The 12,925-nt window shown below is 39.3% G+C and overlaps 1 protein-coding gene across 3 annotated transcripts in view; it reads right to left on the reverse strand.

Annotated features, from left to right (window-relative positions):
- Positions 1 to 6,413: 6,413 nt before the first annotated feature.
- Positions 6,414 to 12,925, reverse strand: part of PARP9 (poly(ADP-ribose) polymerase family member 9) — a 677,909-nt gene continuing 671,397 nt past the window's right edge. For all 3 annotated transcript variants that reach the window (XM_053698038.1, XM_053698037.1, XM_053698036.1), the window contains 2 exons: positions 9,221 to 9,383; positions 6,414 to 8,145 (listed from right to left, as the gene is read on the reverse strand). In XM_053698038.1, the coding sequence (XP_053554013.1) occupies positions 7,838 to 8,145; positions 9,221 to 9,383 (471 nt within the window). In that variant the 3' untranslated portion in view covers positions 6,414 to 7,837. The remainder of the gene's footprint in view (positions 8,146 to 9,220; positions 9,384 to 12,925) is intronic.

Consider the following 12,925-nt stretch of genomic DNA (forward strand, 5'->3'; position numbering starts at 1 on the left):
TGAGCTGTGATGCGTTCAGGAGGCTGCCGTCCGGCAGTCTCGTAAGCCAATCGGATGATGCTTTTCAGCCAAAAGGAAAGAGAGGTAGCAGTAGCTTTTTGACCTCTCCTCTTGCCAGAATAAACGACAAACAGAGAAGACGTTTGTCTGAAATCCTTTGTTGCTTCTAAATAGAACTTTAAAGCACGAACTACATCTAAATTGTGTAGCAAACGTTCCTTCTTTGAAACTGGATTCGGACACAAAGAAGGCACAACTATTTCCTGGTTAATATTCTTGTTGGAAACAACCTTTGGAAGGAAACCAGGTTTAGTACGCAAAACAACCTTATCTGAATGGAACACCAGATAGGGCGGATTACACTGCAAAGCAGATAACTCAGAAACTCTTCTAGCAGAAGAAATAGCAACCAAAAACAGAACTTTCCAAGATAACATCTTGATATCTATGGAATGTAGAGGTTCAAACGGAACCCCTTGAAGAACTGAAAGAACTAAATTCAGACTCCAGGGAGGAGTCAAAGGTCTGTAAACAGGCTTGATCCTGACCAAAGCCTGAACAAAAGCTTGAACATCAGGCACAGCTGCCAGTCGTTTGTGTAACAAGACAGATAAAGCAGAAATCTGTCCCTTTAGAGAACTCGCTGATAATCCCTTATCCAAACCTTCTTGGAGAAAGGAAAGGATCCTAGGAATTTTGATCTTACTCCATGAGAATCCCTTGGATTCACACCAACAGATATATATTTTCCATATTTTATGGTAAATTTTTCTAGTTACAGGTTTTCTGGCTTGTACCAGAGTATCTATTACAGAATCCGAAAACCCACGCTTAGATAAAATCAAGCGTTCAATTTCCAAGCCGTTAGCTGGAGGGAAACTAGATTTGGATGTTCGAATGGACCTTGTACTAGAAGATCCTGTCTCAAAGGTAGCTTCCATGGTGGAGCCGATGACATATTCACCAGGTCTGCATACCAAGTCCTGCGTGGCCACGCAGGAGCTATCAAGATCACCGAGGCCCTCTCCTGCTTGATCCTGGCTACCAGCCTGGGAATGAGAGGAAACGGTGGAAACACATAAGCTAGGTTGAAGGTCCAAGGCGCTACTAATGCATCCACTAGAGTCGCCTTGGGATCCCTGGATCTGGACCCGTAGCAAGGAACCTTGAAGTTCTGACGAGACGCCATCAGATCCATGTCTGGAATGCCCCATAATTGAGTCAACTGGGCAAATATTTCCGGGTGGAGTTCCCACTCCCCCGGATGGAATGTCTGACGACTCAGATAATCCGCCTCCCAGTTTTCCACTCCTGGGATGTGGATCGCAGATAGGTGGCAGGAGTTATCCTCTGCCCATTTTATGATTTTGGTCACTTCTCTCATCGCCAGGGAACTCCTTGTTCCCCCCTGATGGTTGATGTAAGCAACAGTCGTCATGTTGTCTGATTGGAATCTTATGAATCTGGCCTTTGCCAGTTGAGGCCAAGCCCTGAGCGTATTGAATATCGCTCTCAGTTCCAGAATGTTTATCGGGAGAAGAGACTCTTCCCGAGACCATAGCCCCTGAGCTTTCAGGGAGTCCCAGACCGCGCCCCAGCCCATTAGACTGGCGTCGGTCGTGACGATGACCCACTCTGGTCTGCGGAAACTCATTCCCTGGGACAGGTGGTCCTGGGTTAGCCACCAACGGAGTGAATCTCTGGTCTTCTGATCTACTTGAATCACTGGAGACAAGTCTGTATAGTCCCCATTCCACTGTTTCAGCATGCACAGTTGTAATGGTCTTAGATGAATTCGCGCAAAAGGAACTATGTCCATTGCTGCAACCATCAACCCTACTACTTCCATGCACTGAGCTATGGAAGGTCGTGGAGCAGAGTGAAGAACTTGACAAGCGTTTAGAAGTTTTGACTTTCTGACATCTGTCAGGAAAATCTTCATTTCTAAAGAATCTATTATTGTCCCCAAGAAAGGAACTCTTGTCGACGGAGACAGGGAACTTTTTTCTATGTTCACTTTCCATCCGTGAGATCTGAGAAAGGCCAGAACGATGTCTGTGTGAGCCTTTGCCTTTGAAAGAGACGACGCTTGTATCAGAATGTCGTCCAAGTAAGGTGCCACTGCAATGCCCCTTGGTCTTAGAATCGCTAGAAGGGACCCGAGTACCTTTGTGAAAATCCTTGGAGCAGTGGCTAGCCCGAATGGGAGAGCCACAAACTGGTAATGTTTGTCCAGAAAGGCGAACCTTAGGAACTGATGATGATCTTTGTGGATAGGAATATGTAGATACGCATCCTTTAGATCCACGGTAGTCATAAATTGACCCTCCTGGATTGTAGGTAAAATCGTTCGAATAGTTTCCATTTTGAACGATGGCACTCTGAGAAATTTGTTTAGGATCTTTAAATCCAGAATTGGTCTGAAAGTTCCCTCTTTTTTGGGAACTACAAACAGATTTGAGTAAAACCCCATTCCTTGTTCCACGGTTGGAACTGGGTGTATCACTCCCATTTTTAACAGGTCTTCTACACAATGTAAGAATGCCTGTCTCTTTATTTGGTTTGAAGATAAGTGAGACATGTGGAACCTTCCCCTTGGGGGTAGTTCCTTGAATTCTAGAAGATAACCCTGAGAAACTATTTCTAGTGCCCAGGGATCCTGAACATCTCTTGCCCTAGCCTGAGCGAAGAGAGAGAGTCTGCCCCCTACTAGATCCGGTCCCGGATCGGGGGCTACTCCTTCATGCTGTTTTGGTAGCAGCAGCAGGCTTCTTGGCCTGCTTACCCTTGTTCCAGCCTTGCATCGGTTTCCAAGCTGGTTTGGTTTGTGGAGCATTACCCTCTTGTCTAGAGGCTGCAGAGTTGGAGGCCGGTCCGTTCCTGAAATTGCGAAAGGAACGAAAATTAGACTTATTCTTGGCCTTGAAAGGCCTATCTTGTGGGAGGGCGTGGCCCTTACCCCCAGTGATGTCTGAGATAATCTCTTTCAATTCTGGCCCAAAAAGGGTTTTACCCTTGAAAGGGATATTAAGCAATTTTGTCTTGGAAGATACATCTGCTGACCAAGACTTTAACCAGAGCGCTCTGCGCGCCACAATTGCAAACCCTGAATTTTTCGCCGCTAATCTAGCTAACTGCAAAGCGGCATCTAAAATAAAGGAATTAGCTAACTTAAGTGCGTGAATTCTGTCCATAACCTCCTCATACGGAGTCTCTCTACTGAGCGACTTTTCTAGTTCCTCGAACCAGAACCACGCTGCTGTAGTGACAGGAATAATGCACGAAATAGGTTGCAGGAGGTAACCTTGCTGTACAAAAATCTTTTTAAGCAAACCCTCCAATTTTTTATCCATAGGATCTTTGAAAGCACAATTATCCTCAATAGGAATAGTAGTGCGCTTGGCTAGTGTAGAAACTGCCCCCTCGACCTTAGGGACTGTCTGCCATAAGTCCTTTCTGGGGTCGACCATAGGAAATAATTTCTTAAATATAGGAGGGGGGACAAAAGGTATGCCGGGCTTCTCCCACTCCTTATTCACTATGTCCGCCACCCGCTTGGGTATAGGAAAAGCGTCGGGGTGCACCGGAACCTCTAGGAACTTGTCCATCTTGCACAATTTTTCTGGAATGACCAGGTTGTCACAATCATCCAGAGTAGATAGCACCTCCTTAAGCAGTGCGCGGAGATGCTCTAATTTAAATTTAAATGTCACAACATCAGGTTCTGCCTGCTGAGAAATTCTACCTGAATCAGAAATTTCCCCATCTGACAAAACCTCCCTCATGGCCACTTCAGATTGGTGTGAGGGTATGACAGAGCAATTATCATCAGCGCCCTCCTGCTCTACAGTGTTTAAAACAGAGCAATCGCGCTTTCTCTGAAATGCAGGCATTTTGGATAAAATATTTGCTATGGAGTTATCCATTACTGCCGTCAATTGTTGCATAGTAACAAGCATTGGCGCGCTAGAAGTACTAGGGGTCTCCTGCGTGGGCAAAACTGGTGTAGACACAGAAGGAGATGATGTAGAACTATGTCTACTCCCTTCATCTGATGAATCATCTTGGGCAACTTTACTATCTGTGGCAATACTGTCCTTACTTTGTTTGGACGCTATGGCACAATTATCACACAATTTTGAAGGGGGAGACACATTCGCTTCCATACATACAGAACATAGTTTATCTGAAGGCACAGACATGTTAAACAGGCTTAAACTTGTCAATAAAGTACAAAAACCATTTTAAAACAAAACCGTTACTGTCTCTTTAAATTTTAAACAGGGCACACTTTATTACTGAATATGTGAAAAACTATGAAGGAATTGTTCAAATTTAACCAAAATTTCACCACAGTGTCTTAAAGCATTCAAAGCATTGCACCCCAAATTTCAGACCTTTAACCCTTAAAATGAGGAAACCGGAGCAGGTTACAGTTTTAACCCCTCTACAGTCCCAGCTACAGCCTTTGCTGCGACTTTACCAAACCCAGGGGGGTATACGATACCAAATGAAGCCTTCTAGGAACCTTTTCAACTACTTTCAGACCCACACACATGCAGCTGCATGTCCTGCTCTCAAAAGTAACTGCGCAGTAATGGCGCGAAAATAAGGCTCTGCCTACTACAGGGAAGGCCCTTCCTGACTGGGAAGGTGTCTAAACCAGTGCCTGACGTAAAAAAACGTTCCCCAAAGTTTATAAAGTGTGAATTTCAACATCAAGCTGTATAAAATGCCCAAATAAAGCAATCGATCTAGCCCATAAAAGTGTCTACCAGTTTTATAGCCCATATTAAGCCCTTTATTCTGTTTGAGACTAAGAAAATGGCTTACCGGTCCCCATGAGGGGAAATGACAGCCTTCCAGCATTACACAGTCTTGTTAGAAATATGGCTAGTCATACCTTAAGCAGAAAAGTCTGCCAACTGTTTCCCCCAACTGAAGTTATCTCATCTCAACAGTCCTATGTGGAAACAGCAAACGATTTTAGTTACTGCTGCTAAAATCATATTCCTCTCACAAACAGAACTCTTCATCTTTTTCTGTTCCAGAGTAAATAGTACATACCAGCACTATTTTAAAATAACAAACTCTTGATAGTAGAATAAAAAACTACAACTAAACACCACATACTCTTCACCATCTCCGTGGAGATGCTGCTTGTTCAGCGGCAAAGAGAATGACTGGGGTGGGCGGAGCCTAGGAGGGACTATATGGACAGCTTTTGCTGTGCTCTTTGCCATTTCCTGTTGGGGAAGAGAATATTCCCACAAGTTATGGATGACGCCGTGGACCGGACACACCAATGTTGGAGAAATGATGTGTGCAAAACAGCAAGGGAATAGTGAAAAGGAGCAGTCCCAGGACCATATATATTAGCAAATATATAAATAAATATAAAAGTGGCCAAAACATAGCTATTTGAGTGTCTAAAAAGATACTTACCAATAAACAATAGCAAACAAGCAGCAGCCAGACAAACCAGTACTGAAACATATCAGTAGAGGTTATGGAATAGGAGTATATTGCAGATCCATAAAGGGAGGCAAAAGACAAGTCCCTGCGACCAATTTCAGAGGGTTCATGAAAAATTTCCCATGAAGTGAAAAAAAAGATCATACCCCATTTATATCCCTCTGACAAGCACTGTACTTTTAGGGGAAACCGGGCCTCAATATAGACTGAAACCCCCTCTCTTTGAAGAATCACATGCACATCTTCACTCTTCATCCACCTCCAGCGGAGGCAAAATAAAGATTAAGGCATGTGTGAGGAGTTTTATAGAGCTCTTGGGGTTTGTGAATCTTTGCCTCCCCCTAGTGGTAGACAAGAGTAATTCTTAAGAGTAATGGATTGCAGACTCTCACCACCTGTATGAAAGAAATAAACAGCTGAAACAAACGGATATAAAACCCAAAAAAATGTATTTTGTGATTCAGAGCAAACCATTTTAAAAAAGTTTCCAATTTACTTCTATTATCAAATTTGATTTGTTCCCATGATATTATGTGGTGAAGAGATACCTAGGTAGGCATCTGGAGCACTACCTGACAGGAAATAGTGCTGCCATCTAGTGCTCTTCCAAATGTATAACATTCTTGCAAAACTGCTGCCATATTGTGCTCCAGATATGGGCTGGCGCCTAAGCATACACCCCTGCTTTTCAACAAAAGATACCAAGAGAATAAAAATTGATAATATAAGTATATTAGAAAGTGGTTTAAAACCACTCTATCTGAATCATGTAAGGAAATGTTTGAGTTTCATATCCCTTTCGCTATGTTAGCATGTTTAAATAGTGCCCTTTGATGAGCACAAGCAGTTTAATGTCCTTTAACATATCACATTACAGCTTTGATGATATATTTGCAGATTCTAATGAACATTCAATAAACAGATTTATGCGCTCAGAGGAAAGTGAAAGAACAGACAAATAGTGTTTATTAAAAGTTATTTAAAAACATGAAAATCACTCACAAGCAGAGAAAGTAATTATACAATTGGTTGTAGGCAAAGGGAACTCAATCAGTGATCAAAGCTTATTTACTTTTTTTGCAACTTTAAAGGGACTTTACAGTTCAAAAACAACATGCACTGATTCATTAGCGCATGTCATTTGTGCACTACTCGCCATGTGTTTAATGTGAGTGGATCAGCAGCAGCAGTTGCATGACTCAGCCAATCACTAGCAGGTTTTACAGCTCAGGAGCTGAAGTGCATAGAACTTTTACCCCTTTGTATTCTGAATAGTGCACAAATGACATGCTGTAACAAATTAAGAGTATGTCATATTGTGCACTACAATTTCCCTTTAAAAGAAGAATGCAATTTTAAAACAATTCTAATTTAGGTTTATTAGCAAATGTACCTGTTTCTCTTGGTATTATCAGTTGAAATGTAGCTTCTTTCTGTAACAGAATACCTAGGTAGGCACAGGAGCATGCATGTATGTATCCATATAATACATACAATACACAAGGCATGCACACTTCTGAGTCTGCCTCTGTATTATGTCATAAGAAGGTGGAACGTTTAAACAAATGACACCAAGTGAAAAAAATACATTTGACAATTTTTTTTATTTTTTGTTAATTGCACGTAACTGAATCATGAAATTTAAATTTTTACTTCTGTGTCCTTTTAAAATCAATCAATAACGGTGTTCTTAAAAGGCAAAAAGTAAATCCTTTACTACATTTCTATCTAGTGCATGTCGGTATTCCATATCTGTTCTTATCACTTTTTATAATGATTTGTGACATTTTTTAAAGTGCACAATGTCCTTTTAATAATAGAAAGTATGTTAACTCAGGGTATGTTTATAAATCTAATAATTAATTTGCTATAATCAGCTCCATCCAACAATAAGGAACCTTTTTACTAAGGAAAACCAGTTGTGTGAATTTCTATAAACTATAAATAAGAGCCTGATTGCTGTGTCATAACCCATAAAGAGGACTATCAGTGCCTTCAAAATGCATAGGGGTGGAGATCATTTGGATTCCTCCGCAAACACATTGTCCCAAACGACCACTTTTCTATTTGCCTATATGTCACTTCTTAGAAACAAGCATTTAAAAGACACCCCCCCCCGCAAAAAAAAAACATACTTGAAATTATTAAATGCTCAGGTATGTTTGGAAAGCCCTATTGTATGTCTACTTGGTTAAGGATTAATTGATGCAAGAGCTACCCTTTCCATAACAAAACTATAGTGATAGATAATGCATACAGTACATATTAACTTTCACATGGGAACTGCTTAGCATTAGTATTCATTTTTTTACTACTTAAATCCCATGTAACTAAAACAAATGTGTCACCTCTCATCTTTTGCTCAAATAGGTGAACCATAATAGCCCTTAACCTTACAGGTAAATAGGTATTGGGGTTTTGCTTGATAACGGTCAAAAATGACAAATGTTTGTGGATTACTTTGTGAATCTACAAGACTGTCATAAAGTTCTAAAACTTTGGAATCCATAGGTGGTGGTAAAATGTGAGATTCTTCACCACGGGTAAACCTGCCTGTTTTAACTTCTGACTGTATTATGTAGATCACACTGTTTGGGTCAGTGACTTTAATCTCCTTCATTAGATTTCCAAGGGTCTTCTTGAAGTAAATTCCAGCTCCATACTTTGAATCTGAAAAAGGACAAAACTTTTAAAAATCAGCTTCTATCTTTAAGGTAAATAGGATGTTATCAGATGATTCTAAAATGTATGAAAATATAAAAAATCAGAGAATACATAAAAAAGAAAGGTATTGGTGCTGTTGGAAAATTAAAGCAAAACATGCAACTAGAACTAAAAAAGTAATAAGACTTGGCAACTTGTTGATCAGTTAAAAGGGCATTAATCACCAAATAAATGGTAGATGATGCATTCAAAGAAAAGCCCATAAATAATATACACTTTTTTTGTTTATTTTTATTATTGATAAAATAATGAAGCAATAAGTGTAAGGTTTTAGTCTCCATAAAGTCATGGGCACAGCCATGGTTTAACCCAGGGTTCCCTAGGTATTAAAGCCTGTTACTTACACTGTAACACTAGTAATCAACCTTTTTGATAAAAGCCCAAATTATGATTGAGGCATACGTTTTTGTGACAGATTCTCCACAGTAATACCTATATTTTGAAATCTGCACCTGACCTGAAGCCACACGACTATTTCGCATTACTGAACATACAGAAAAGGAAGGTTGGGGAGTTGACGTACTGCTCAGATAAATAGTTCTTCTGGTACCTGATGATAACTGTATGTTGTTACCCTTGGCCCTAACCTCAAAATAAATGGGGACATTGTGTAAAGAACCACAATGAAATAGATTTGAAAGGACATTTAAATGTCTATCATGCATACACAAGACAAACAATGAAACACATTAACATATATTTGCATGAAAAATATTAAGTTAAAACTGTCTGAAATGATAACTGATCATAATAGGAAAAGTTTGTTGTTGTACTATCGATCTCAAGTATCTTACGTATTGCAGATAACTTTCACAGTTCTATCGGTGGGCAGGGGCAAGCAGAAGCATGAAAACAAAAAGTACGTTTATTCACCAAAGGAACATCCTTCAACAACTGGGATTTAAAAATGATCTTTTGTATGAAGCAGAGAAGAGAATACAATGACTTTAACATTCTTTTAAAAAGTGTTATTGTTGACAATATGCAGGAAGGTTGTGTTTAAGTAGATGGTTAAACTCACCTAATCTGTCTTGATACAGTCTATGGAATCCAGCATTACAGACCAGTCTCCAGAAGTGCCCAGGAACATGGTAGTACAACTTATTGCTTTGATCCTGTTTTAGTTTACCATCTTTCCTAGACTGGTAAACTGCAGACAAAACCATGTTCTGTACCTTTACCATCTGAAATACAAATGATTGCTCATTGCTACTAGGAATTAAGCCAAAACACTAATTAGGAGTAAGTGTAAAACAGAGCTCAATTTTGTGTTGGGCAATAAGATACAATAGAGCAATAATATTGGAGCAATATGACTTTCATAAGAAGACTTCAGCAACACAAACTACAAAAAATAAAAACAAGAGTAAATGACAATATGAAAAGTGCACAGAAGGGAGCAGCAATGTAAATATAGTGAACACACTCAACTAAATCAGTGTGAAAGTAAAGCATTAACATTTATGTGTTTCAGTAGTTTTTAATGCAGGAAACAAAACTCAGAAACATCAACAGAAAGGTTAAGATAAAAATAAATATTTAACATTATAAATGATTACTTCAAAGGAAAGCAAAAGAAAAAAAAAGATAGGGTATATAATGCTGTAAAAGGTAAATAATGTATCAAACCGAAGGAAATTAAAAGTGTAGAACAAGGGTATCATTGAGAGCAAACAGATGCTAGGATTTTAGAATTTCACAGTGTTAAGCACTAGTGAGTTATTTCTCAAACAGTGTGATCCCCTCAAATCTATCTTGACTGAGTGCTTTGAGGACTTGTTTGAGAATGTCTCACATCAACCATTTCAAAATTTTCAATGTAATGATGAATTACAGGTAGGTATAACACATAAAATGGGTAGGTATATAGGCACCAATTCTCTTTAAAATGGCTAAAATGTAAATAATCAATCAATCAATCATTTTTAACACAGCTACTATGTAGGTTTTGATGATACACTAATAAGGCTGGTACTGTCTCTCATGAACCAATACCTATGGAACTTGACCATATAGACCAACTTGAATAGCAAATTTTCTTTACCTCCATTTTTCGTACATAATTTATCCTTCATTCAGATGGTAACTGACACTAAAGATCAACTCTCAGACGAGCTCAGATTCTACCAGGTGATTAACATATCTTTTTTAACTCCTCATCATACACATGAAATTAAATTAAATTCCTTATTGGCAATTTTAGTCTCTCTGTTTGTATATTTCTAAAGAGATATATTATAACACATGATAGAGTTAGATCCTAAATTTTTAACTTAAATGCATGGGATGCGATAGGCAGTATTGCTGGATCTTGCTAAAATTAGGGTATAACTTGATATTACAAGTCCATGGTAGAACAGATTTACCACAATGGCCGACATCACTCTAGCAAACCCATTACGCTCAATGTATAGTGTGACCACGATAAATAGAGCTGATATTAGAAGTTGAAAGTTTTGTGTTGCGCTTGCGCTTGAGTTGATAAAGCCTAAATAATGCTAGAAGAATTAGTTGGCCCTGAGACCTGAAGTTTAATGGTTTTTGTGTTTCACAAAACATGTATAACATGTTTTCAAAGGAATATGGTATATGAAAAGGTGTTTGATTGGGAAAGGTTTTAAAGTATTTATAAATGTCTGTGTTTATATATCCATGTGTATGTATATGTATTTATTAATGTGTAAAACAAAATTTATGCTTACCTGATAAATTTCTTTCTGGACATTGAGAGTCCACAACGTCATTCCAATTACTAGTGGGATATTCAACTCCTGGCCAGCAGGAGGAGGCAAAGAGCACCCCAGCAAAGCTGTTAAGTGTAACTTCTCTTACCCATAATCCCCAGTCATTCAGCCAAAGAAAAATGGAAAAAGAAGATACACAAGGGTGAAAAAAGGTGCATGAGGTTTACTCAAAAAAACTGCTGAATTATAATTAAAAAAAGAGGGCGGGTCATGGACTCTCCATGCCCGGAAAGAAATAAATTTATATATAAGCATAAGTTTTGTTTTCTTTCCTATGGCATGGAGAGTCCACGTCGCCATTCCAATTACTAGTGGGAACCAATACCCAAGCTAGAGGACATGGAATGAACAGGGAAGGAGAACAAGGCAGGAGGACCTAAACAGAAGGTACCACCACTTAAAGAACCTTTCTCCCAAAAGAGGCCTCAGCCGAGGGAAAAGTATCAAATTTGTAGAATTTGGAGCAAAGATGCAACGTCAAAAACAAGCCGGGTGCGGAGCCTATAGCTGAAGCGGCAAGACGCATCTATGTGGAGCTCCTGACTCTAAATGTAATTTCTAAGAGCTTATTCTAAAATATTCCTCTAAAACCGGTTATACCTATACCTTGCAACAACCTGAAGAATTTTGAGGTGCTAAAGGATCCACATCAAGATTGCTGACCATCTATACACTTCAGTTAAGCGGCAAAGTGATCAACATACATTGTAGGGCCGATCATCCGAGTAGCTGGGGCTGCTGCACTATAACCCCCCCCAGGAAACTGGATTACAAAGCAGATATATGCTTAAAGAACTTTCAAAATAACCTTATAATCCACTGCATTTATTTAAATATGGAGTTCGCAGCCACAATTATCAGGGAGCTAGCTGAGCGATCTTCTAGATGGCAACCAAGCTGTATTTGAAAAGACTCTGGAGATGGCGTACTTACCCACTACCGCGAATACCCAAGAATAAGAAATCCAGGAGGACCTTACAACAAATACTGATTTGAGTGTTGGCGATTTGGGTCCCCAAAGATCAAAACCTCTCTAATGATCCCTTAAGGGATCTAGCTGGAGACCACGTGGAACCCTCGAGATCGGTCAGCAAGATGGAAAACAGATATGCCAGAGGAACTGACTGAATCTTGATGAGAAGCCTCATCCCTACAAAGGCTCCAGTTCTACAGGCTTTCCAGCTCAGACCGCAAAGAATCATGCTCCTGAAGGAATCTGGTGGTTTGACACAAAGGAAAAGCCATAGAGACACAGACTAATGTTGCCCCCATGACTACTCCGCGCTTCCTGTAGAACAGGAGTGCTGATCCCCCTAACTCATAGCGCAACGCGATCCCTCATTTCTGCAAAGACCGGAGTGGGCTAGATATCTAACCCCTTAATGACCGGACCATTTTTCAATTTTCTTAAGGACAAGGGCTATTTTTACATTTCTGCAGTGTTTGTGTTTAGCTGTAATTTTCCTCTTACTCATTTACTGTACCCACACATATTATATATCGTTTTTCTCGCCATTAAATGGACTTTCTAAATATACCATTATTTTCATCATGTCTTAGAAATTACTATAAATTTTTTTATAAAATATGAGGGAAAAAATGGAAAAAAACCACACTTTTTCTAACTTTGACCCCCAAAATCTGTTACACATCTACAACCACCAAAAAACACCCATGCTAAATAGTTTCTAAATTTTGTCCTGAGTTTAGAAACACCCAATGTTTACATGTTCTTTGCTTTTTTTGCAAGTTATAAGGCAATAAATACAAGTAGCACTTTGCTATTTCCAAACCACTTTTTTTCAAAATTAGCGCTAGTTACATTGGAACCCTGATATCTGTCAGGAATACCTGAATATCCCTTGACATGTATATATATTTTTTTTAGAAGACAACCCAAAGTATTGATCTAGGCCCATTTTGGTATATTTAATGCCACCATTTCACCGCCAAATGCGATCAAATTAATTGTTTTTCACTTT

Source organism: Bombina bombina, chromosome 1, assembly GCF_027579735.1.
Source record: "Bombina bombina isolate aBomBom1 chromosome 1, aBomBom1.pri, whole genome shotgun sequence".
Lineage (NCBI taxonomy): Eukaryota > Metazoa > Chordata > Amphibia > Anura > Bombinatoridae > Bombina > Bombina bombina.